This window comes from Lepidothrix coronata, unplaced genomic scaffold (assembly GCF_001604755.1).
Source record: "Lepidothrix coronata isolate B3197 unplaced genomic scaffold, Lepidothrix_coronata-1.0 Scaffold44, whole genome shotgun sequence".
NCBI classification, from domain to species: domain Eukaryota; kingdom Metazoa; phylum Chordata; class Aves; order Passeriformes; family Pipridae; genus Lepidothrix; species Lepidothrix coronata.
Genome location: NW_016690224.1, coordinates 2,385,740 through 2,409,755, shown reverse-complemented (window position 1 = coordinate 2,409,755; position 24,016 = coordinate 2,385,740). Strand labels below are relative to the sequence as shown.

Here is a 24,016-nt window from a genome sequence, read left to right as displayed (position 1 = left end):
GCACCACCAAGCCTCCCCACCCCGCAGCTCCCACCCTCTGCCCACACTCACACTTGACCAAGGTGGAATTTTGCCATGTTCTGGTGCAAAAGTGATTTTTGAAGCTTGAAGGAAGTTTCTGGGCATTTATTCTCAAAGCCAGCAGAAAACAAGTGGTGTTCCCTGGTCAGTGGGAGCAGCAGCAACAAGCACATGTGAAGCTGAGCCTCAGCCCTGCAAAGCTTTGCCTGCCCCAGGAGTAGGGAGAGAACAACTGGCTCCAGCAACAGCCCCACTCCCTGGCGTGACTTGGGGGTCCCTGTCCCCTCCTGGGCTGGCAGCACTTGCCTTTTGCTCGAGCCCCGTCCTGGTGCCCAGCTCCGACTCCAGCCGCTCCTCCAGCTGCACCAGCCGCTTCCGCAGGAACACGATCTCCGTCTGTGCGCAGTCGAACCGCACCTGCCACTCGTCCTCTGCCACAGAGAGAGACCCCGGGGTGCTGGTGGGTGCTTGGGCCTGACCAGCCCCAGTGGCTGTGCCAGGGGTGGATGGGTGGATGCACAAGGACACCACAGCTCCTGGGTAGCACCAACACCAGCACCGAGCTCATAGGGCACAGAGCTGCTTTGTGTGCCCAGAGCTGCCCCAAGCCTTAGGAAGAGCGTGTGCTCATCCTGTCACATCCCACCCCATCTTACCCCATCCCATTCCATGCCATCCCACTTGTGCCTTAGCAGCCTCCTCATCCCACCATACATACTTCAGACACACTCTGAGGTGCTGGGAGTGCTGAGCACTGCCAGGCAGTGCCAGGAGCACCCTGGGGCAGAATCCCTGCTGTCACCCCCAGCCCCATGCCAGAGACAGCACTGCATGTGACCAAGCTGTCACTGCCAGATCCCACCAGATGAGCCATGTGGGATGACAGGCTGCCAAAATACACTGGGATGCCAGGGGCGGGGGGAGTGGCACTGACTGGAGTGGCCAAACCTCTGCCCTCTGCTTTGTGGCTCTGCTGACCCCATGGATCAGGCTGGATGCCTGGAGCATGCATCACCTGCAGAGGGACATTCCTACCTCCTCCAGAGCCACTTATCTTCATTTCCCGCAGCTGGACCAGCTGTTGGGCCTCTTCCAGCTGCTTTTCCACTGACTCCAGTTTCTTCTGCACTTGGTTATGTTTGCTCTGGGGAAACCAAAGGAGGAAGGGAGCAGGTCTACCTGGGTCTAGGGTCCAGCAAGGCTGTGCCAGGAGGAAGGCATTGACACTGGCATGGCCCAGGGGCTCAGGGCTCTCATACCTGCAGCTCCTGCAGCTCACGGGCACCCCGGAGCCGCTCTGCTCGCTCCCCATCCAGGGCCTGGCAGATGACATCGCCCTTGTACCACTCGTCTGACAGCTCTGTTGTCAGGTCGATGATCTGGGGGGATGGAGGTCAGTCTGGGCATGGTTGTGCACGCCGGATCAGTGGGGTCAGCCATCCCACATCAACCCCACAGTCTTGAGTGCTCTCTGCCTGCCCTTTGGGGAGGTGGTCAGTGCACACCAGCGCTGACCAGCACCACCAGTGGGAGCCCAGGATCCCATTTGGCAGCGTCCAGCTGCCTCTGCCAGGCTGCCTGTGCCACACTGCCTGCACTGCGCTGCAGCCAGGGCTCATCAGATTTCTCCATTGTTCTATTTGATTACATTAAATTTCCTTTGAAACCAGAAGCAGATGAATGAAGGGGAGAATTATTAATTCAGAGAATCAATTTCATTTTTCGCAGAGCAGAGGGGCACATGCTCTATCCTGCTCAGCTGGCCGAGCGAGGGGCTGCAGAGGCAGCAGGGCCACAGGAAAACACAAGATTCCAATGCTTCTTTTTCTGCATCTGACAGCATTCTAAGGCACTTCACATTTTGCAGGCAGCAGCTCCTTAGAGGGTCTCACAAGTTAAACTCAGTAAGCAAATCCCACAGGTTTCCTGTCCCTGGGGAGTTTTTTTGGGTCTGCCCTGAGGCATTCAACTTGATCAGCATTCCCAGCCCTTTAACAGAGAGCTTAAACTAAATCATCTTTACTTCCTTCCCATTGAGAAGGAGATTCCAGGCCCTCGGGGCTGTTGGCACCCTTAACCAGAGCTGCAGCCTAGACCCCAGCTCAGCCACGCTGCAGCCCAGTGATCTGGGCAAGCCCAGGTATTAATAGAAACCTTGGGAGCTCCTTCTCTCCACGATGCTTGGCAAGATCCCAGGCACAATCACACAAGAGCCCTTGCATCAGAGAGCAGAACCCACGAAGGACCAGCAGCTATCTGGGGATTATGGAATCCCAGAATGATTTGAATTGGAAAGGACCCCAAATATATCCAGTGCCAGCCCCTGCCATGGGCAGGGACACCTTCCACTAGACCAGGTTGCTCCAAGCCCTGTCCGACACGGCCTTGAACACTTCCAGGGATGGAGCAGCCACAGCTTCTCTGGGCAACCTGCAGTGATGCCAGTCTGGAATGTTGCAGCTGGGCACCACAGCCCATCATGGTTCTGCTCAGAGAACCACTCCCAGATAAGGTCATTGCTGGCAGCCACCACTGCCCACCCCACTGCTGCCCACGGCTCCTCCAGCTGTGGTGGAACTGGTGCTCCTATTCATCCTGATACAGCTTCATTCCCAACCTGGCCAAGCAGGGCTGTGGCAGAGGCATTGGGGACTGTACCGGAGGTTTTTGGAGCTGTATCAGAGGTTTTTGAGGCTGTACCTTGCTCTCCTGCCTCTCTGCAGTCTGCCTGAGCTCACTGCATGCCTGCTTGGATTTTTCCAGCTTCCTTCTCAGCGCCGCCAGCTCCTCCTAGGGAAGATTGGGAAAAAAACACACATGGAGAGTTCCAGCATCCTTGGTTTATTTATGAAAACCTTGTTTTCTGTTCAAAATAAGTGGAAGAGACATAGCTGCCTTATTAGTAAAATTTACCAGGCAGTTTTGAAGGCTGCTCACTGCAAATTGCTGGGACTACAGCCCTTGACATGAATTCCATCGGAGGCAATGTCAGCTTGGGTGTGCGTAGAGCACATTTTATGAGAAAGCAGCAAACCTCAAAAGCCTGGGTTGAACAGCCAGAGGCCTGTATCGCGCCCAGGAAGTGTCCCAGGGCCCTGGCAGGTATCACAGCGCAGTGCAAAGGCACAGTGTTGGCTGTGATTCCTTTCCAGGCAGCAGGAGCTGCTCCGTGCAGCCTTGTCCTGCTTTGATGTCCAACACTGAGCAGAAGCAGAAGTGCAGAGTCCTGATAAAAACAGGGGTTAACGGGTGATGGGGCCTGATGGTTCCCAGGTGGGTTTAGGCAGCTTTTATTTCAGCTGAACCAGCCTGAAAACACCTTGTTAAAACCTCACTCAGGCAACAGGGAGAACAGGATGCCAGGGAAGATTGACTAGGAATTTAGCACTGATCTGCCCCATCCCACCCATCCCATTCCTCGGTACACACCTCTTTTGCACGGAGCTGGTCCTCCGCCAGGTTAACACTGAGCAAGGGCCGCACATGGCTCAGCAACTGCCACCAGAGCCAGTGCCTGACTGCCTGGAAGACCACCAGGTTCTTCTGGATGCAGCGGATGGCGAGGCGCTGGATCTGCGGGGAGACACAGCAGCAGTGACTCTCACCCAGCCAGGAAGGACCAGGCTGGGGCACCAGGCTGGAGGGGGATGAGGTGGCAGAGGAGGTCAGGGGATGGCAGTGTGGCATCTCACGGCTGCCCACGGGACAGGGCAAAGCGGGTACCCTTCAAAGGAGCTCAAAAGAGCTGTAATTTGGATGCTCTGGGCCATATCCCAGCAGTGCTGATCCGAGTGGGCACAGGTATCCCTAACCAACGGGATGGGTACCTTCAACCTCTTGAACTTCTGGCGGCTGAGGAAGCCCTTGCAAGCAGCCTGGAGCAGGGTCATCTTCTGGGTTATCAGCTTGTCACGCTGCTTCTCCAGTCTGGAGATGACCCCTGGCTTCAGGAACACCTGAGAGCAAGTACAGAGGTTACACACCCCCAGGACAGGGACTGAAACCTCTCCCTCCTCCTGTTTAACAGAAGCATTGACTATCACAACGTGCAATTCCTCAAAACCCTTCCCTTTGGATGCTGCCTGTTCCCCCCAGTGCAGGGATGGATGGACATCTCAGCGGCTTCTGACAGGTCAGACACAGCTATGCACGGGTAACACAGAGACATGCACAGGCAGTGCACAGATACACACAGACAATACAGAGATAAGCACAGGTAGCACACAGACAGGCACAGTAACACATAGCTGTGCACAAGTAAAACCAGCTACAAACAGGTAACAGCAACAGTGCATTAGGATAGCGAGCTACGTTGTTTTCGTTCACTGAACTGGTCACAAACACCATGTAAATGGTAGAGATCTGCTGATGCCATTGAATTCAGCCCGGTATCAACCTCTGAGTGTTTAAGGTATCTCTGGGTCACTGCCTGGCAAAGCTCTCGGGACAGAGGACCAGGACTTGGGATACAGGTGCTCACGACTATCGCAGCCCATTTGCATAACACAGCTTTAACAACCCCTGAAGAACACGTGTGAGGCCAGCGGGTGCTCAAAGAGCTGCATTTTAAAATGCCAAATTGAATCAAAGAACAATCCCAAGGAAACTCGCTCTCTCGAGCTAATGCCATGATTGCTCCACCACCTATTCAATTGCCTCATTAATGTCTGTATTAACTCCCCAACCCAGCAAGCTTCGAAGCCAGTACAAAATCAATGCTCAAAGCAACGGCAAAGCGAACTCCTCCACAACGAGATGTGACCGGGGCTGCCATCGTGCTATTGATTAATAACAAGGGTTCCAGAGAAGAGATAATTGCAAACTGTGCTGTGCAGAATAAAAGAAAGTTATTTTGCTCCACAGAGCTGTTTCATGAATTCTTTCTTTACGGACTGCAGAGCTGAAGGCAAGCACGCACAGGAAATTAATTTTTCTTTGAGACCATTACATTTGAGTTCAAACACTGTTGCTGTGACAGCTGCCTGGCTTTGCAATGTGAACCCCAGTCCACCAAACCCATGAACTGTTCAAGCCCCATTCCCTCCTACGAGACATCAATGCCACGAGGGGCTGGATTTTGTTAATCAGGTACAGATTTTATCCAGGGTACTGCTTTCAGATACGAATTAGGAGCCTTCTGTGCTGATTGTTGGTGAGGCTCATGTTCCCAGCCCACCTGATGCCATGTCGAGCAGTGAAGGTGAAGCTTTCTTCCCAGTTTGGGAAGCTTTGGGCAGCTGGCACGGGGTAGGCTGTGCCCCCCCACACCAAGAGCAATGGGGAAGCAGGGACTGGAGCCACCGTACCTGGCTGCGTCCTATGGCAATGCTCTTCTTCTCCAGATCCAGCGCCTGGAACAGCTCCTCTATAGCCTGTGGAGAAGGAGCACATTGTGGAATTGCTCAGGAAACATTTATACCCTGCCATGAGCCTGCTGAAATGGGGTGCAAGGATCCTTGGTCCTCAGGGGTGCCCAGTAAGGTGCATCCAGCTTATGGGCACCACGTAAAGGTACATCCAGCTCTGCTCTCCTTTCCTCTTCCCCATGCCAAAGCCCACCTTCCCAGTCATAAGTCCTGGTGTAAGGACTTTCTGTCCTGGAGGCTTTTGGTGGGATGAGGGGCAGAGATCTGCAGCTGCATGAAAGTTATTCCCCCTTTTGCTGCCATGCCTGGTCTGGAAGGACCCCGATGCCTGGACAGCCCTGGGAGGAGGTGACACAGGGGACAGTGAGAGCCTGTCCCAGTTACAACCACCTGCACTCAGTGCTCCCCTTCTGCTCACCTCACCAACAGCTTGTCCTATGAAGCCAAAGCAGGTGGGAAAGTACAGAATTCCCCCCGAGCCCACCAGCACAGCAGAGAACCCTCACAGGGATTCAAGCAGGAGATTAATCAGGGGGAGAAGCCTGAACTCAATTACTCTGAGCTTTGGACCGACACAGGAACATAACAGGCAGCAACACCAGACATTCCCCTGGGGCAGCAAACGCTGTCTGTCTGAATGGGTGGTAACAGAAATCCTCTGCTGATACTTCACTCCAGACAACATCCTCTGGCAGCCTCACACATCTCCTTCCCAAAGGACAAACCCATGGGATGAATATTTCACCATGGACCCAGGAATACCTTGTGCAGCAGAACTTCACTCCTGGTCTCACCAGCAGCCATGCAGGGGTGGGATGGAGTACACCAGGGAATGGGGATATGAACCACCACAGGGCATGAAATCCCGTGCTGGAGGCAAAGAAGCGCCAGCACTGTGGCTGTGCCCTGCTCCAGAGGCACTGCTGAGACTGGTGTAGGGCTGTGCAGCACGATACCACCCCCTCCCCACCTCCATCCCCATTTGATCCTCATCCCACTGCATCCCCACTCCCTCTCCATCCCCCTCTCCATCTCATCCCCATCCCAGCACAAGCATAGGGCCAGTTGTTGCTGCACTGTCACCTCACTGCTGATGAGCATCTCCCCTGCTCCAGCGGTCAGGTTAATGCCTCTTCCCAGGAAGCAGTCCCCAGCCAACAAAACCTTGCAGCAGCAAGCTCCAGGGAGGATGGGATTTTCCAAATCCCCTGCTTACACCCTGCTGACAAGACACCCTCTGCCTTCAACAGCATTTCAGAGCAATATTGACCTTTTCCAACTGTCAAACTTGTCTTATTAAATCCCGAGGTCTTAACTGTCTTTGCACACGCTGGCAGGCAGTTTGCACAACACAGCACGTGCCCAGCTTTAATTTTTCTCCTCTTAGCTCTTCCCAGCTTGCCCACAGCCTTATTCCAGGGGCTGGGATGGTTCTTCCATGGTTTTGCTACTAATTTATTAGGAAACAAATAAAACTGGTACATCCCCATCTTCCTTCCTGAGCTCTTTTGACTTTCAGACATTGTGGGACAAGGTGAGCAGCCACCCTGGGCTGTAGGTGATGCCAAATACCCCAGGAGACCCCATGGTCCCTGCTCCCTTGGGTTCCTGGGAATGCTGCCTGGCTTGTCCTCAGCCAGCCAGCTTTAAGGGATCCAGGAAGAGGGATGGAGTGCTGCCATGCTGGGCCACAGCAACGCAGAGATCCTGCCCTCAGTTTGTGCCCTGTCCTGCAAACCAGGACAAGCAGGAATCCTCAGCACACAGGATTGTCAAAGCCATTTACCCTTAAGTATTAAAAAGACACAATAACAGACTGAGTTCTCCAAGTCCTCTCCATGGTGCAATAATGCTCATGAGCACAGCCCACTCCAGGAATTTACTGCCTTGGCAAAAACAGTCCTCAGGGGAGAGACTCTGGGATGCAGAGCTGAGCTCAGCTGCCCTGCCAGACTACTGGAGGATCCATGTCCCTGCGTGCTCGGGCACCATGGGGAGGGTGAAGAGGAGCAGGAAGCAAAGCCATCCCCCAAATCCAGTGCTGCAGGATGCAGCCCCATGGACAGATCACTCCTGATCCTTGCTAAGGAGCTCTGAGAGCCCAGAGCCCAATCTGTGGGCTAGCCCAGAGACTCCCAGACCCGATCACCAATGCTGGTGTGCTGCCCAGAGCTGTGCTGAATGGGGTTTTCTCCTTCTCCTACCTCCTGAGGGCAGCCTCGTGTTTAGAATCATGGAATCATTTTGGTTGGAAAAGCTCTATAGGATCATCAAGTCCAACTGTTCCCACAGCACTGCCAAGGCCATCACTAACCCATGTCCCCAAGTGCCACATCCACACATCTGTTAAACCCCTCCAAGGATGGTGACTATCACTTCCCTGGGCAGCTTATTACAGGTCTTGACAGCTCTTCCAGTGACAGAATTTTTCCTAATATCGAATCTAAGAGCTCCAGGAATTGCTCCTCATGTCAAAGACAGCCCTGATGGCATTGGGGAGGGTTGAAATAGCTCTGGCATCAGCACAGCCCAACGTGGGGGTCTCAGCCTGTGTCCCCCAGCCAGCCTGGCACACACCTTGCTCTCATCTGGCACCTCGTAGGCAGAGGTGTGTTTCTTCATCACCTCCGGAGCCAGGACTTGGAAGCGCCTTCGGAACTGGGTGAGGAGCAGGCGATCCGTGTACCCTGGAGGCAGACAGACATGCTGGGGGCTGCACCACTCCTGGGGCACTGCCACTGGGACATTGAGGAGGGACCTGGTCAGAGAGGGCTGTGAAGTGTGGCATGTCCTCCTGTGCAGGTCCCTTTCCCCATGACATTAACTGTGACCGTGGTTGATGCAGGTCCAGCCCAATGCATGGATGCATCCATGCTCCAAGGGGAGCACGAGAGAACCCCATTGGAGCCGCAGCCACCCAGGCAGGAGAGGGGTTGGGAACCCCTGCAAAAAGCAGCAATAAAAATTTGGGGTGTTTCTGAAATGGGGCTGGTAAGAAGCGGGCGATGGGCAGAGCCTGGAAGGGCTGAGGCAGGGGCAGGGTGGCAGTGGTGGGTGGGACGGGCACAGCCCATGTGGCAGCGGCGGGGGCCGGACATACCAACGCGGTGCAGGCGCAGGGCGTCCAGGAGCTGGGTCCCCTCCAGCTGGGTCCTCAGGGCCACCACGTCCAGCTGTGGGGCTGCATCAGGTGGCGCAGGGGGACGAGATACCAGCCCTTCCGACCCCATTCCCGGGAGGAGGCAGTGGACAAAGTGCAGCTGAGACCGTCGGAGAAGGTTGGTGAGGGCGTCCTGTAGGGCAAACAGAGGTCAGTGGGGATGGAGGGGGACAAAGGGGCAGCACATGCTTGCAGTGGGAAATTCTCCCTGTGCACCTGCTGCAGTGGGTCTGGGTAGGTGAAGGAGTCACCTCCAAGCCCTTAGGAAGCATATTAGGAACAGCTCTGGTCAGAGAGATGAACACAGGGGTGCAGGTCCTAAGACTCTTCTCATATTTTCAGTCAATGAGATGCAAAAACTTACCAGGGTTCACAGAATCATAGAATGCTTTGGGTTGGAAGGGACCCCAAAGATAATCATGGTTGAGGGACACTGGGTGTAGGGCTTGCCAGGGACAGAGACCCCAAAATTGGCTGGCAAGGGAGTCAGCAGAGCCTCATCTCCGAGAGAGAGTTTGGGCACCTAATTACAGCTGAGAGCAGCAGGAACTTGGCATGTGCCCAGCACTAAGGGGTAGTTTACTGTCTGAGTGCTTAAGAGGATTAAACTGCGGCACAGCAAGGTTCTGTGTAATCTGCTCATGATCTGTTTGCCTGTGATGCTCTCCCTGAGTGACAGCAGCGCTGAGGAAGCTCATGGTCACCCGTGGCCAGAGCAGCATCCCGGGTGAGACACAGCCACAATGGTCACCCAGCTCCTGGGGCAGCAGGTGTCTGATGGGGGGGTGCAGGGCTCCTCCAGTAAGAAGGAGTGTGTCCAAGGCAGGGTCTCAGTGCAGGGTCACGATACTTCGTGCCATAAACCCCCCAACCCACAGCCACGAGGGTCCCGACAGCAGCACTCACCGCCTGCAGCTTGATCTGAGCACACACCGACCTCTTCCTCACAGCTGCGAAGCTGCTGGCGAAGGTCTTCCTCAGGCAGGCGTTGCGGTGCAGGGCGGCCTGGGATCGTCCCTCCAGCCCGGCCATGGCGCGGCAGGACAGCGGCGCCCGCGCGCGCGGCTGCACCAGCTCCCTCACCGAGGGGCTGCAGGGATGAGACATGGGATGGGGCACTGGGGCCACAGTGGGGGTGGGAGACCTTGGCTTCCCAGCCACTTTTACAGGGATGCAACAGCCAGGGCCCTAAATTCAGATTTGTGCTGCTCTGTGGAGTGGAGAAGGGTGCTGAGACGCCCCTCGCCCACTTCGCTCCTCTCTGGTCCAGGCACTGAGCTGTTCACTGCTGTAAAACCTCCCCTGAGTTGAAGCACAAAACGAAACAAGCCAGGAGAGTGCAAGCAGAAGGTTAAAATCCCCTGCGTGTGCAGACACCTGCAGCACCTCGGTTCCTTTTCAATTCCAATTTAGTTCACAAGTTCCTCAAAGCAGTGGGAAAACCTGGGTAGTTGCTGCACAGGGAGCTGGTGATGTCTCATGGCTCTGACATGTGCTGGACCCCCAACAGGCCATGGCCTGGGACATGGACACCTTTCACTAGACCAGATTGCTCCAAACCCCATCCAATCCAGCCTTGAATACTTCCAGGGATGGGGCAGCCACAGCTTCTTTTGGCAACCTGTGCCAGAGCCTCCCCACCCTCACAGGGAAGAATTTCTTCCCATCTAACCCTGCCCTCTGTCAGTGGAAAGCCATTTCCCCCCTTGTCCTGTGACACAGACACAATTCTGTGTCTCCCCCTCCATGACCAAAGCCAGGGCAGGTTTGCAATGTCCAGCCCCAGCTTCATGGCAGGGTTATCCCCATCCCACTCCTGCAGGCACAGGGCTCACCACTGGCACTGCGAAACCTCCCTGGTACTTACACTGTGGAATGCTGCAGCACCTGGATGGCGTTCTGGGCTGAGAGGTTGAACTTGGCTTTGCTGACCCAGCCCGTGAGGTCGTAGCGCACGGGGTTGGTGCCCAGCTGGTGGGAGATCTCGAAGTGCAGCGCCTGCTCACACCGGCGCATGTGCCCGTCCCCTGCAACAGCAACAGCAGCCCAGAGAAAAGTCAGATGTTTAATTGGCTGCATTTCTCAAATTTCCAAAGCCAAATGGCAATGCCAGAGGCTGGGCAGCTGAGCTGAGCCCAACTTACCCTCCTGGTCGGGTCCCTTCGTGATGAAGTAGGAGCAGAGGCGGCTGAAGGCAGTGCTGTCCCCGGAGCCTGGGATCAGCACCTCCTCGTCCAGGATCCACAGCAGCCCCCGGCGATCAGCCCCGAGGCTGCCTGGCAGCACCTGTGGCTGCTGAGGGAGACAGCCCTTGGTGCTGGGAAGGGGCAGGAGGGCTGTGGGCTCCAGCCACAGCCACGCCAGCCCATTCTCTCCAACCTGCTCCCACTGTCCAGCTGTGGCCATGAGACCCTCCTAGACTGATCTATCTCTGTTCGTCACCCTGAGCCCTACCCAGTGACAGTGCTCCAGAGGAGGCCACCATCCCGGCTCTGCAGCCAGGCTGGGAGGGGTGACAGGGAGCAGGGCTTGGCCAGGGAGGGCGCTTGTATTTTAAAAAGCAAAAAAATCTCCTGGAGGATGCTGTGCCCTTCCCTGCAATACTCCAGGCTGTTCTAGGACACTCCATAGGGTCCCTCTATGCCCTTTGAACCCACATTGCCCTGAGAAGGAGGATGCAGAGCTCCCATGGTACCCACAGGGACAGGGTACCTGGGAGCAGCTCAGGTCGATGATGGACAGCGTGGCCAGTGGAGAGTGCTCTGGAAGATCAAAAGACACCTCAACATTTTCCTGGAAAACATTATTTAAAAGCTTGCTTCAGTCATGGTCTGGCATTTGGAAGCCAAGAGGAGATCCATTGCCAGGGGTGTGAAGGAAGGTAGGGATCCAGGGGAGCTGAGCTGCCACTGGAGCTACCTCTGCCGTGACACGGAGGAATGGCCATGCCTGTCCCTGTGGGCAGGGCTATTGGGACCCCCTTGCTCCATGGAATGGTGCTTTGGGTGTGTCAGACAAGCTGGATAAATCATGGAGGTGATAATAATTGATGTATTACAACTGATAATTATTTCTTAACAAGAAAGCAGCAAGAAAGTAATCAATTATTTAATTTGCAGCTTGCAGGTGTTGTTTTTCTCCCTCAGCCAAGGGCTGCAGGGCTCATCCCCCTTCCCAACACCCCCAGCACCACATCTGGGAGCCCCCCAGAGGGGCAGGGGGAGCATGGACTGAACCGGGGATGCTCAGCAAAAGCCATGGCTTCAGTGTCTCTCCATGGCAACATGGAGAGGATCTGCCAAGGAATATGGGTCTGCAGGCAGAGTAGAAAGCAGCAGGGGAGACCCAGTTTCTCTCTGCCAAAGGCATGTGCCACTGTCATCCCATGTGTGACCCAGCACTGGGAGTGAGTGATCCCAGGGCTCACAGAGCAGTCCTGGGGCTCACAGGGATGTGTCCTGCACTATCCTTAGCCAGCAGGAAAGCCCAGGCAAGAGGAGCCTGCGGAGCCCTCCGGCATTCCAGGCTCAGGCAATTACGGATTCATCACTAGTGAAGGGCACATCTATCCTTACTCGGCGCAGGTGATGTGTGAGTATTAAACCATGGGAATTCAACCATTTTCCCAGGGCTAGAGGCATTAAAGTAACTCCTGCAAGCCTAATAATAAGTTCATCTTTGCTTGTAGGTTTTTCAGCAGCTTATTTCTGCAATAATTTATCATTTTCTTTTCTATTCTCTATTATTCATCATCTGAGGAAAAAGTCAGCTGTGCCAACAGAAGGGCACAAAGCCTCCTGAGCTGGAGCAAGTATATCATAGAATCCCAGAATGGTTTGGTTGGAAGAGACCTTAAAAATCACCTAGTTCCAATGCCCCTGCCATGGGGGGTTCCACAAAGACACCAAGAGAGCCTGGCATCTCTGGCACGTCAGAAACAGCCAAGAGGATCCAGGACTGGGGCAGGAGGGAAAGAGAGACACAGCTCAAGCCTACAGTTCTGTACAGACTCCCCATTTCTGTGACACCCCTCCCGTTAAAGCTACTGAGTTATTCACTCACACCATGACAGGGCACAGGGATCTACCGGGCCAAAGGCAGCCCCATCCCCAGGCACTGGGAAGTTGCTCCCCAGGACGCTGCTCCCAGCCCTTGCTCCTCACCTCTCTGTACCTCTCCATCTCCAGAAGGAAGGTTTTCTCATAGAAGAGCCCCTGCAGCCGCTCCTGTACGTAGTTGTGGCACAGCTCTTCGAAGGTGGCCGCTCGCTCGGCCCGCTGGTGCCGCGGGTTCTGGAAGCCAGGAGTGTCCACCACGATGATGGAAGCCATGGAGAGGTGCTGGGAGGAGAAGGACCTGGGAAAAGAATGACACACATCACTGGGATTTACCCACAGACTACGGCGGATTAGTGGGATTTGGGGAGACCTCCAGGCTTTAGGATGCTGGCCCCATAACCTGCGAGGTGAAGTGTGCACACACACCACACAGGGAGGGACGGACGAAAGAGAAAGTTTATCGGACGAAAGAGAAAGTTTATCGTGGGGTTGGGGTTTATAAGGCTTTTAGGAGGGGCAAAAGGGGACCAATCACAAGTTCAGGGTCACAGAGAAAAAACCATCAGGTAAAGGGTCAACAACCAATAGAAAGGGGTTAACAAGGGACCAATGAGAAACACCTCAGGACACCTTCCCAGGACACTCTGTGTGAGACAAGAGCTTCACAGGGGGTGTCTGGGAGAGGGAGACAGTGATACTGTAGAAAATAAAAAAAGCCATTTTGAAAACATGTTTAAACCACAGTAAAAACTTCTGTCTCCACAACGTTTGAGCTGTTTTTCTCACCAATCCATCTCTGACAGGAGTTTTTCCATCCTGCATATGGCAAATCCATTGCCACAACAGACAGCAGAAGTGATCCCAACCAGGCACTCATGGTGCCAGGTCTCTGTGCCAGGCTGCCTGTGCCGCAGGAGGGCAGGACAAGGGAGGTCCCAAGTGCCAGTGTGCTTTCCCAGACAAAGATTTTCACACAACTTCCTATTTTTCCAGCAGGCAGCAGTCACTTGCTTCATTCCTCTCTCTGGAGAGCCCCAGCAAAGATCCCTCCTCAGCAGCCCCTGGAAAAGGGGCTGCCACTCCCCAGCCCCCCAGTGCCCGGCAGTTCTGTACCTGTTGATCAGCGAGACGACAGCAGCAAAGAGCTCCTCGTAGAGCCCCGAGGCCATTCCCTCCACACACTCCACACCCGTCATCTTCGGCCCTGGCACAGGCGGAGGGAAGGTCAGGCACAGACACGTCATTTCTTTCCAGCCAAGTTCAGCCAGCATGGAGCTGAGATGGTACTCAGGACTGCAGCCCACTCTGCTGCCCTCTCAGTTTGGGGATTTTCCCCTTTTTATAGGCAGGGCTCTCACAGCGTTTAAGACAAATCACTTATCTAAATTCGCCTGATCTTTGTGTGTCCCTAAGGAAAGACAGGCAGGGCCAGCTGGAAAACTGAGGGCAGCACAGTCAGTGATTTAATTAATATTAACATACCTAAATGGGCCTCACTGCCTGAGAAGAACAGGGTGCATTGCCTCTCCACACAGACCCTCCACCTGCTCCCAGTGCAGCACCCCGCAATTCCCTATCCCCCAAAATAAAGGGAACAGGGATGCAGCATCCCAGTACCTGCCGGACTCTCCTCAGCCAGGGGTGGCTGCCGGCCCCGTGCCGTCACCTGTGCCAGGATCTGCTTCAGGTGGTGTTTGAAGACGGCGGTGCTGAGCTCCTCCGGGTCACAGCCCAGCACCTCGGCGGCGCGGCTCGCGCTCTCAAACTTCATGAACTGCTTCCTGCCGACTGGGGAGGGGGACAGGGGCACAAGGGAGTCAGGCAGGGCCAGCACCAGCAGAGCTGGGTGCAGGCTCAATGTCTCCAGCAAACATCCCACCTGCTCCCATGTGCATCTCCAAAATCAAAATTATTAAGGCCAAGTCCAGGGACCAGATGAACCCTGCGACCCATCCAGGCTTCCACCAGCCAGGCATCGGTAACACCGTGAATTTCAAGAGTTTCGGTGGAGCAAACCAGCAGATGTGCTGATGGGAACTGATGGGTTTACAAAGCAATCCCTCGAAATCCTGGATCACCTTTCTTGGCCCCAGCAGTGTTTGCTGTCCCGGCAGCCCAGGAGCAGCACTCCTCCCCACAGTAGCGGCAGAGCTCCACTTGGTACTTATATCCAGTGATAAGGACACCAACTTAATGATTAAAATCAATAGGGAAGTAATCTATAGGATTAATCCTTTTACAAATCCAGGTGCTGTGGAGGCAGCTGGCCAGCACATGCTCAGGAACACAGGGAATGAACAGAAACAGGAGGAGGCAGGCAAAGTTGCCCAGAGACCTCAGGATAGCACTTCTGGGTGGTGGATGAGAAGCCTCAGGGGTCACAGCTAAGATGGACCCTTAAAACACAGCTGGTGGCTGGTGGCAGGGGAGAGGCTTTGGGATGGAGAGCGAGAGGTGGCACACCCTGGGAAGCCCATGGGGGACCCACTCCCAGCCAAGGGGATGCACAAAGCAGGACTTGAGGGCTGGGTGCTGCTTCACAGCACACCCATGAAAGTCAACCCCCCTTTCCCTTCCCCTTTGATCCTTTCTCAGTATTTTCTATGCTGACTGAAGGACTCCAACATCAAGGGCTGTGCTGGAGCAGGCAGAGGAATTGCCTCAACACTCTCGGCTTTGATTTATTCTGTTTTCACTTGTTCTAATCTGAGCTGGCTGGACAGAGGCTGATTCCTGACAGACAAAAGATTTCTGCCTGCCAGTGAGCGGAGAGGCTGAGGAGCCAGGGCTGCACAGGCCTGCTGTGCCAGCCGGGCTCCCAGAGCTGGCATTCCACACTGGCCACTCCAGCACCCCGAGAAAAATGAGAGGCTCCACTCAGCCCCAGAGGAGCCCAGGCACCATTTCACACTTCATAGACTATAACCAGCAGCAGCATCACACGACCCTCTTGGGTGCAATGTGACGATGGAAAACTCAACAGCTTTAACACATAAAGGGAATTACTTTGACCCATTTGATATTTAAGAGGAGCAGGAGGAAAACACAGGGTCAGCATCAGCCTTGCCTTGCTCACAGAGACCCCAGCTCAGCCTTTCCTGCTACAGCCCTGACACAGGCCCAGGCCATCTCTGCATTGCTCCGTGCCTTGGTTTCCTGGGTCTGAAACAGGGATGTTCCTTCTCCTGCCTCCCAGGGCACGATGCTCCCCTGGTACCACCACCCTCTGCAGGGTCTGGAGGAGCTCAGAGCCTTCCCCACCTGACCAGCAGGTTCCAGACCCCACCTCCTGTGTGGTTTCCTCCCTCTCAGGGGTTCAGGACCCTGGGTTTGCAGCAGCCTCACTGCAGTGACTGGGGGGGGGGTTGTTCTGACCATGACACAGACCTGCGGTAGCACCAGGAGGATTTGGTGATCTGCAGCTGCTGGAATCACATCACCTCCATTACAGGTGAGGGCTGGGAGCCCTCAGGGAGCCACAGGGCTTTATTTTTATATCAGCCAGCAAAAGGGACAGCTTGAGAGTGAGCTGAACGCCGACCCCTGCTGCGCCCCAAACCTCCCTTCCGCTTAAAGAGGCAGTGAATAAAGGAAAACAGGGGATATCCTGCAGCCCACAAAGGGACTGAAGCACTCAGGTGAATGGTACCCAGGATGCCCCGCTGGCCTCTGGCTTCCAGGCTGCTTTCCCACTAAGAGCTGCTCTAACACGTTTCAAAGGCAGCGGGAAGGGCTGACACCGGGATGGAGCAAAGAAGGCTTTTGAAATTCAACCTTTTCTTCTCGGTGTTTTTGTAGCTGCAAATGCATTTTCCACTCTCATCCAGGAAGAGGTGGTGCTGTTCCCTCCTAATTTATCCCTGAACAAACTGAATGTGTGAGGAGAGAAGGGGAAAAGGTGCCTTTAACCCACCCTGGGGCCCATTTAACACGTGCCGGGGCCGCCGCGGGGACGGGGATGGCTCCTGAATGCCGTGAAAAACCAGCACTGAGGTTCCCTTGGGTGAGATTTCAAGGAGAGGATTTTGAATACACAACATCAAAGGGCGTGAAAGGGGAAGGGAAGAGATGGCTATCCTGAGACAGGTTGAACCACATTAAAAGCCTCGTCGCCCCCACTGAGACTTTTGCTCCATCTGGCTTTGATCCATTTTTTATCCATATTTCCTTTCATTTCTCCCCTTTCGTTGACACACGATGGGGGAATCAATACCAGAGCGAGCGACACTGAGACATGCTCTGGTTGTTAATCCCACACCTGAGTGTGCTTGGGAGCCGCAGCCCTGTCTGGACCCGTTGTTCCCATTCCTGTTCACGCTGAAAGAATTGCACAGTATTTGTTGGATACAGCGCTCAATTCCCTCCCAGACTTACAGGGGGCTCAGGACAGAATGTGCAGGAAGTCTGAGCAAAGCAGCTTCAGCTTCCCCACCACTGTGACCATCCTTCCACCTGCCCTTGAGCTGAGCACTCCCAAAACGAGACGTGCCTCCAAAATTTGCTCTCCTGAAAACTCGCAGGCCAGAAGGGCCTTCATTTTTTTTTTGGCAAAAACCTTCTCACACACATCAGCCTGAGACCAGGGGGTCATCTTTAGAAGTTGGAAGGGCATTAGGAGATGGAGATGGGGAAAGAGAACACCAGAGAGGAGAAAGAGAACTCTAAGTGACGCCAGCATCCATCCTTTTAAAACAATTAATAAATGATTAATGGCATAAATTACCATAAGATGTGTTATGACATGTTGCAGAGACATTTATAAATGTCTATGGCTTAGTTTATGGCAGCTTTTATGCAGCCCTCATAAACTGAAGTGTGTAAATCAATGTGGCTGCATCTAAACCAGGTTAGAGCACGTCCTAAAATAATTTATAAGGGATAAGGCAATTTCTATTCGCCTGTATTAACAAAGTCTTTATAAATACAATCTTCATCCAGACTCAGCCTATTATAATTCAGTTACTGTGGCAGACACTCAAGAGATCATAAAATCAGTGCTACCTGAAGCTGTCCCTTTGCAGTGTCATTGGGGACAACGTGCAAAAGAACAAGTCACCCACCCTAGTCCTTCCCAAGGAGCTGGCACAAGGTGATGTCCTGCAGCCCTGTCCTATCCACATGCAGCTGGGGATCCCCTCCAGAAGCCCCAGCGGGACAGGAGACCAGCACCCCACATCGCCCAGCTCCTCCATGGGTGACAAGGAGCTTGGAGCCACCAGAAATGGAACAGCCTCGGGATGAGCATCACCCCCGCACACCTCCCCATGTCCCACACACCCCAGCACCAAACACCACCAGGACACGTCTCCTCCCCGCTCCAACCCCCAGCCCCAAGATGAGGTGTAAGGGATGGAGAGGCAGGAGCTCCCTCACCTTTGCAGGAGGCCCCTCACCTCTGCAGGAGCCCCCTCACCTTTGCAGGTGCCGGCAGCTCCCAGGTGGTAGATGCCGGCCAGGACACGCCAGACGGCCGCCTGCTCCTCCGCGGTGATGCCCAGTGTGCCCATGGCAGCCCGGAGCTGGGCAAAGGCTGTCGAGGCTCTCTGCTTCTCCTCAGGCTGCAGGAAGGAAGACATGGGGGGGAACATCACCGCCTCTGCCAGAGCATCATGGCACGGCTGGTACACGACAAAAGGGAGTATGGAAACCATCAGGCCAGCAAGGAAAAGCAATAAGGGACCCTTGCAACCGTTTGGGCAGATGGAGAAGTCCCCAACAGGTTCCTCAAGAGCTTGGTGTACATTGCTGTCATACGAGGACACATAATTCCCACTTTGAGAGTGTCTACAGAGCAGCAGCTGGAGATGTTTTATATCACAGAATCCCAGAGTGGTTTGGGTTGGAAGGGACCTTAAAGCTCAGCTCATCCCAACACCCTTCCATGGCCAGGGACATCTTCCACTAGACCAGGTTGCCCAAGGTTCCATCCAACCACATCCCCTCACTTCTCACCAAACACACCTACCCACAGCTGTGCAGGTCCCAGCCACCAGCAGGACCTGCCATCTCCCACCTCCAGCACTCCTGTGCTCCCTGAGCTGAGGCTGCTCTGTGCAGCCCTGGCGCTCCAGGCTCCAGCATCCCACCTTGGCCAGGACCAGTGGGAAAAACCTCCATGCTGGGATGGGGAACCCACACAAATTGTGGGCTATGAAAAGAGAGTAAAACCCCATCTCTGAACCCAAATGTGCTACATCAGCAGTGTGAGGACCTCATTGTGCCCTCCTTGGAGCTGCTGCTCCAGCAACTGATTCCCTTGGCTGCTGGACCGGCACAGGAGCTCCCTAATGAAGATGGAATATTGGATTCATCGATAGATGATGTAACTGCAAATTGCTGCGATTCATCCCAGCGCTTTGGCTCTGCAAAAGGCTCAGGCTAATGAGGGCTTGGAGCTGGGAATCAGCTGAGGAGCTTTTAGCCCCTAAAAATCACATTCTGGGCTCCTGAAAGGATACACTTGCTCCCAAGAGCTGCTGCTGCAGGGGAACATCAGGGCAGCGGACCCCAGAGCAGCAGAACCTCTTCCCAACCTGGCTGGGGCATTTCCAAAACCCAAGCACAGATCCCAGGTAGGGCAGCCCCAGTCCTGACAGCTCCCCTGGGACTGTTGGAGGAGTGCTGAGGGCTGTTTGGGCAGACCCTTCCTCACATCCTGACATTCACTCCCTCCCTCCATGCTTCCAGTATAGGGGCATCATCACGACTCACTCAGCACCCAAGGACCCCAAGATATCCTCTTACTGGGGGTGACAAAGGGAGTGCACTGCAGCATTCCACTGCAGGTGGACACAGGGCTCCAGCATTTCTCTCTCCCTACCTTTGTGAATGGCTTGATCCCAAAGGAATTGCTCTCAGCCAGCTGGTGCAGATGCAGCATCGTCCTGGGAGTAGTTACAGAAAATGAGTCAAGCTCCCTCCTCACCTGCCCCAGTACCACCAATCCCCTGCCCTCCCCCTGGGAGCAGCTCTGGCACCATCTGAGGGACCTGGGTGGGACAGGTCACCACAGAACTGCTCCATGCAGGGGGACGAGCTGACATGTGACACACCAGGAGCCTTCACCCAGGGACACACAGCCTGGGGGGAACCAGAGCAAGAGGGAAAGGGATCCCTGTCTCACTTGTCACCTCAATTTCAGCTTTAGTGAAGAGGCAAAAAAGTGCCAGAAAATGCCCCTGTTTCACCAAAAATCTCTAATATAAGTGTATACAGACCCCTGCAGTGTCACTAACACAGTCGCTTTCACAATCTCTTATCAGAGGGGTCTCAAAAATCCCACTGGATGGGCAGAATTTACATATATACAGTGGGGAGCCTCTGGGCAGAGGGTACCCACCAGCTGGGCAGCCGGGGGGGGGGAGCGGAGCCACCTGGTGCCATGGGAGCCTCACACCCACCTCTCTGCCACATCCAGCCCCGCCAGCATCAGGGGGAACACGTTGAAGCTGCTCTCTCCATCAGGCTGCTGGGCAACACGGGCTCTCTCCAGCAGCAAGGTCTGGGGAGGGAACAGAGGGCACTGGAGATGGTAAGGTGCTACTGGGATCTGTCAAGGAGGGGCTGGATTTCTCCTTGCAGGGCCAAGGCTGGATTTGGAGGCTGCTCTTTCTGCCCAGGGCTGTGCAAGCAAATTGGGCCCCACGAATAAAGGGACAATATTTCAGTCCATGAGTGCAGCACTCAAAGTCCCACCACACCTCCAGAGGTCTGAGAAGTGTGATGGCCCTGGCAAAGATACTGCAGGATCTGGATAAGTCACTGCCTGGGCTTGAAACAAGCTCAGATCAGCTCCAGCCTTGCCAAAAGTGTTCAGTGTCAGCGCTGACCCCAGAGCTGGGTGTGTGTGTCCCCCGCCAACTGTCCCATCCTCCCATGAACATCCCAGGATGGTAATAGTGGACACATTCCCACTCCTGCACAAGGACAGCCCTGCCAGGCCACTGGCTCCCTGCCAGTGCCCAGGGCAGAGCAGGGGCAGCAGTGAGAAACCCTGGTGCTCCAGGCCTGTCCTCCCTCAGAGGAGGCCCGGGGGCATAGGCAGCTCTGATTAAAGAGCCTTTGATAAGAGCCCTGATGGTGATAAAAGCCCTCAGAGGTGTCAGCTTGAGGCGGCTGTGTGAGGTACTGCTAATGAAACGCTGAATTATACATTTCCTCATAAACATTTCATCCCAGCTCTGCTCCAAGCTCCCTGCCAGGGAGGGGGACGGGCTGACAGAGCTCCTGCTCAGGTGCCATTTAGGCACCTGTGGTCCAGGAGAAGCAGGGAGTGGAGCAGGGGGCAGAGCATCACTCCTTGCACCCAGCCTGACCGGGAAGCACAGCACAGGAGTGGTTCATCCCCACCCCAAGGACCCCCAGTTTCACCCACAGCCCTCCCATCTCACCAGGTGACAGGTACCTGGAGATGAGCAGCAGTGATCTGGCCAGTGGCACTGAAATCCAGCGACAGGACCATGGAGAAGCGCGTGGAGCTGCTGTTGTGGCCAGTGGTCACTGACCCAAAGGCTGCCAGGACTGTGAACATCGCCTGGATCTTCTCCACTGCAAAACCAGCACCAGAGCCCCGCTGAGTCCTGCTGCATTCCTGGAGGAGGCATCTCCTCCTGGCTCACCTCTGCCTGCTCCTCCCAGGGGTCTGTCCCAGCACTCGGGGAGCTGGCTGGGCATGGGGTCAGCATCCCACACCAGGGGAGCAGGTGCTTGCTGATAGGAAAGGGATGTGCTGTCCTGACCGCGCCTCCACCCTGGTCCGGGCCATTCGTCAGCCCTTTGCAGGAGCACCGTGTACCCAGAGAGCTCCGAAATCCAACCCTGCCCTCTAAAGCCACTGAGTGCTGAGCAGCACTTCCTCTCACGTCACCAGTAACCTGATCAGGTGGGAAAGTGCTGCCTCAAGCACGGGAATAATTCAAGTAATTCCCTCCTGGTGCTCATGCTGGCAAATCCGTTGGGTCTGCGATGGGGATCGTGGTGCTCACAGCCACACCGGCGCCAGTGGCACTTGCAGCCACATCGGCCGCTCGGAAGGCACCCCAAGGAGCATGAATTAGGCCAGGAATGGGGAAAACCGAGGCCATTAGACGGAAACAGCATCACCTTTGTGTTTGGGTGCACCCAGCCTGCATAATCTCCATGTGTTGCCCCTGCCCAGCACCCAGCACTGTCTCTGTGGGGGCTGCCAGCAGCCCCCTGCCCTGTACCTGAGACCCTGCCGTCCACGCTGCCCGCCGTGCCCACCAGGTACTCCAGGGCACTCTGGCAGCACTTGGTCCTCCCGGCCCCACTGCGCCCCAGGGGGATGATGGCCTGGTCCTGCCGCTGCATCAGCAGGTTCCTGTAGGCTCTGTGTGCCAGCGAGGAGATGTGTGGGGGCAGGTTGTCCTGCTTCCCCCTGGGAGCCTGCGGGCAGGGAGAGAGTGGTAGAGCACAGCCCAAAACCAAACAGGTTTTTGTAGACAAAAACCTGAAGACATTCACACTCAGGGTGACAGGTTTCTCCCCACGGTAAAGAAGCCCCCAAGATTGTGTCCTCAGATCAATCCCTTCCCCAAGCATCTCTAGTCGTGAGTGTTCTCAGAGCCCCTCCAGACCCGAGCATCCCTGGCCCTCAGTATCTTCAGAGCATCTCCCCTCCCCGGGCATCCCTGGTCCTGAGTGACCTCGGTGCACCCCTCAGAGCTACCCTGGTCTTGAGTGTCTCCAGAGCATCCTTGCCCCGAGCATTCCTGGTCCTGAGTGATCTCAGGGCATCCCCAGCCCTGAGCATCCTCAAAGCATCCCCGCCCCGAGCATTCCTGGTTCCGAGTGTCCCCAGAGCACCCCCGGTCCCAAGTGTCCCCAGAGCCTCCCCGCGCTGTGACGGTCCCACGGTGCCACCTGCCGGCAACCGCCACACCGGCGCCCTCCGCCACTGTCCCCACGGGGGTCGGTGACGCTTCCCACGGGAGATCCCGCTGTCGCACGGTTCCCCCCGCTCACCTTCCCCGCGCCGCCGGCGGGCGCGGGGCCGGGCGCGATGGCCACCAGGTTGGGCCCCGCGTAGGTGCAGGGCAGGCGGGCACGGAACCGCTGCCGCAGTGTGTTCAGGACGCTGCACTCGTTGAGGCTGATCAGCGCGGCCAGATCCTCGGCCTGATCCAGGCTGGGTGGGTTGGTCTGTGGGAGGAGAGCCAGAGACACCTCGAGCTCTGCTCTCATGGCACAGGCTGTGCCGGACCACGGTGGCACCCCGACACCTGGGAGCCAGCCAGCCTGGGGTGATGGCCTGAGAAGCATCATCATGCCCAGGCACTGCCCTGCACCAGGGCTCCTTTTCCTGCACCAGCCCAAAATGGGGAGGGGGCTCACCCTCTGCACGCTGTCCTCGTCCACCTCGGTGACGGTGCCGTCCTCGTCCCGGCGCACCCTCACCCTCCCTGCTGGCAGCTCAGGTGTCCCCACATCTGGCTTCAGCTGTGTGGCTGCAATGAGAGGCTAATGAGTCTCTCCAGCCTGGCACAGCTGAGACAGGCCGGGGCAGAGCCCGCTGTGGCGTGGGGAGGTGCCAAGGGGTCAAATCCAACCATGGCTCCACTGGGGCACAGATGGGCACTGTACCAGCACAGCATCCAGTGCCCACCCTGCTCCCAACACATCTTTGGTGCTGGAGAGCAAGGGCAGAGCAAGGCAAGTTACCGAGTGTGAACCCGTCCTGCTGGATGAGCCAGACCTTCTCCGCTTCATACCAAACGTCCCTCGGAGCCTGCAGGGAGGATAGAGGGGAATTGGGCAAGAGTGGGAGGAAAACTGAGCTGAACAAACTGCCTTTGCCCCCCTGGACAGCAACACTTCCAGCCAGACCCCCTGGCCCTCTGCTTCCTGCCCGTCCAGCCCCAGGTGTGCCTTCCCTCCAGCCCCCAGCTGAGCCCATGGGAATGGGAAGAGCTGCATGAAACCAGAAAATTACATCAGTGCCCCAAAACCCTGAGTAACATCCACGTTACCTGGTCCTTGTCTGTGCTTTCGCCTGATGCCTCTTTGCCCTGGTCCTCGATCATGCTCTTGCTCATCTCTTTGCTCTTTCCAAGTGTTTCTTTAGCCTCGTCCTTGTCAGTGCTCTTGTCCATCCCTTTGCTCTCTCTCAGCATCTCTTCACCCTTTCCGAGCTCTTCCTTCACCTTCCCCATCTCCTTTCCCACATCTCTGGACTTCTCTTGGATTCCTCCCAGCTCCCCCTTGAGCTCCTCTGACTTGTTTGTGTTTTTTTCAGGCTTTTTGAATTCCCTTGGCTCCTTCTTGCCACCTCCAACATCTTTCTTCATCTTCTCCAGCTCTTTCTTGGCTGGAAACAGCTCCCTCTGGGCTCTCACCTTGGCTGGGGGCTCCTCGTGCCTTGGGGGTGTCCCCTTCTCCTTCTTGGTGCTCTT

At 55.6% G+C, this 24,016-nt stretch overlaps 1 protein-coding gene across 1 annotated transcript in view; it reads right to left on the bottom strand.

Annotated features, from left to right (window-relative positions):
* The window catches only part of MYO18B (myosin XVIIIB), a 53,139-nt gene extending 29,123 nt beyond the window's left edge, over nucleotides 1-24,016 (bottom strand). The window contains exons 1-25 of the mRNA XM_017814391.1: nucleotides 23,594-24,016; nucleotides 23,286-23,352; nucleotides 22,959-23,071; nucleotides 22,590-22,766; nucleotides 21,812-22,010; nucleotides 21,010-21,152; nucleotides 20,006-20,106; nucleotides 19,426-19,489; nucleotides 18,019-18,163; nucleotides 14,223-14,393; nucleotides 13,719-13,809; nucleotides 12,711-12,903; nucleotides 11,260-11,340; nucleotides 10,692-10,842; nucleotides 10,415-10,574; nucleotides 9,454-9,637; nucleotides 8,488-8,680; nucleotides 7,965-8,074; nucleotides 5,328-5,393; nucleotides 3,849-3,977; nucleotides 3,451-3,594; nucleotides 2,722-2,811; nucleotides 1,281-1,400; nucleotides 1,057-1,165; nucleotides 328-452 (exon numbers count right to left, since the gene is read on the bottom strand). Of these exons, the coding sequence (XP_017669880.1) occupies nucleotides 328-452; nucleotides 1,057-1,165; nucleotides 1,281-1,400; nucleotides 2,722-2,811; nucleotides 3,451-3,594; nucleotides 3,849-3,977; nucleotides 5,328-5,393; nucleotides 7,965-8,074; nucleotides 8,488-8,680; nucleotides 9,454-9,637; nucleotides 10,415-10,574; nucleotides 10,692-10,842; nucleotides 11,260-11,340; nucleotides 12,711-12,903; nucleotides 13,719-13,809; nucleotides 14,223-14,393; nucleotides 18,019-18,163; nucleotides 19,426-19,489; nucleotides 20,006-20,106; nucleotides 21,010-21,152; nucleotides 21,812-22,010; nucleotides 22,590-22,766; nucleotides 22,959-23,071; nucleotides 23,286-23,352; nucleotides 23,594-23,911 (3,444 nt within the window). The 5' untranslated portion in view covers nucleotides 23,912-24,016. The remainder of the gene's footprint in view (nucleotides 1-327; nucleotides 453-1,056; nucleotides 1,166-1,280; nucleotides 1,401-2,721; nucleotides 2,812-3,450; nucleotides 3,595-3,848; nucleotides 3,978-5,327; nucleotides 5,394-7,964; nucleotides 8,075-8,487; nucleotides 8,681-9,453; nucleotides 9,638-10,414; nucleotides 10,575-10,691; nucleotides 10,843-11,259; nucleotides 11,341-12,710; nucleotides 12,904-13,718; nucleotides 13,810-14,222; nucleotides 14,394-18,018; nucleotides 18,164-19,425; nucleotides 19,490-20,005; nucleotides 20,107-21,009; nucleotides 21,153-21,811; nucleotides 22,011-22,589; nucleotides 22,767-22,958; nucleotides 23,072-23,285; nucleotides 23,353-23,593) is intronic.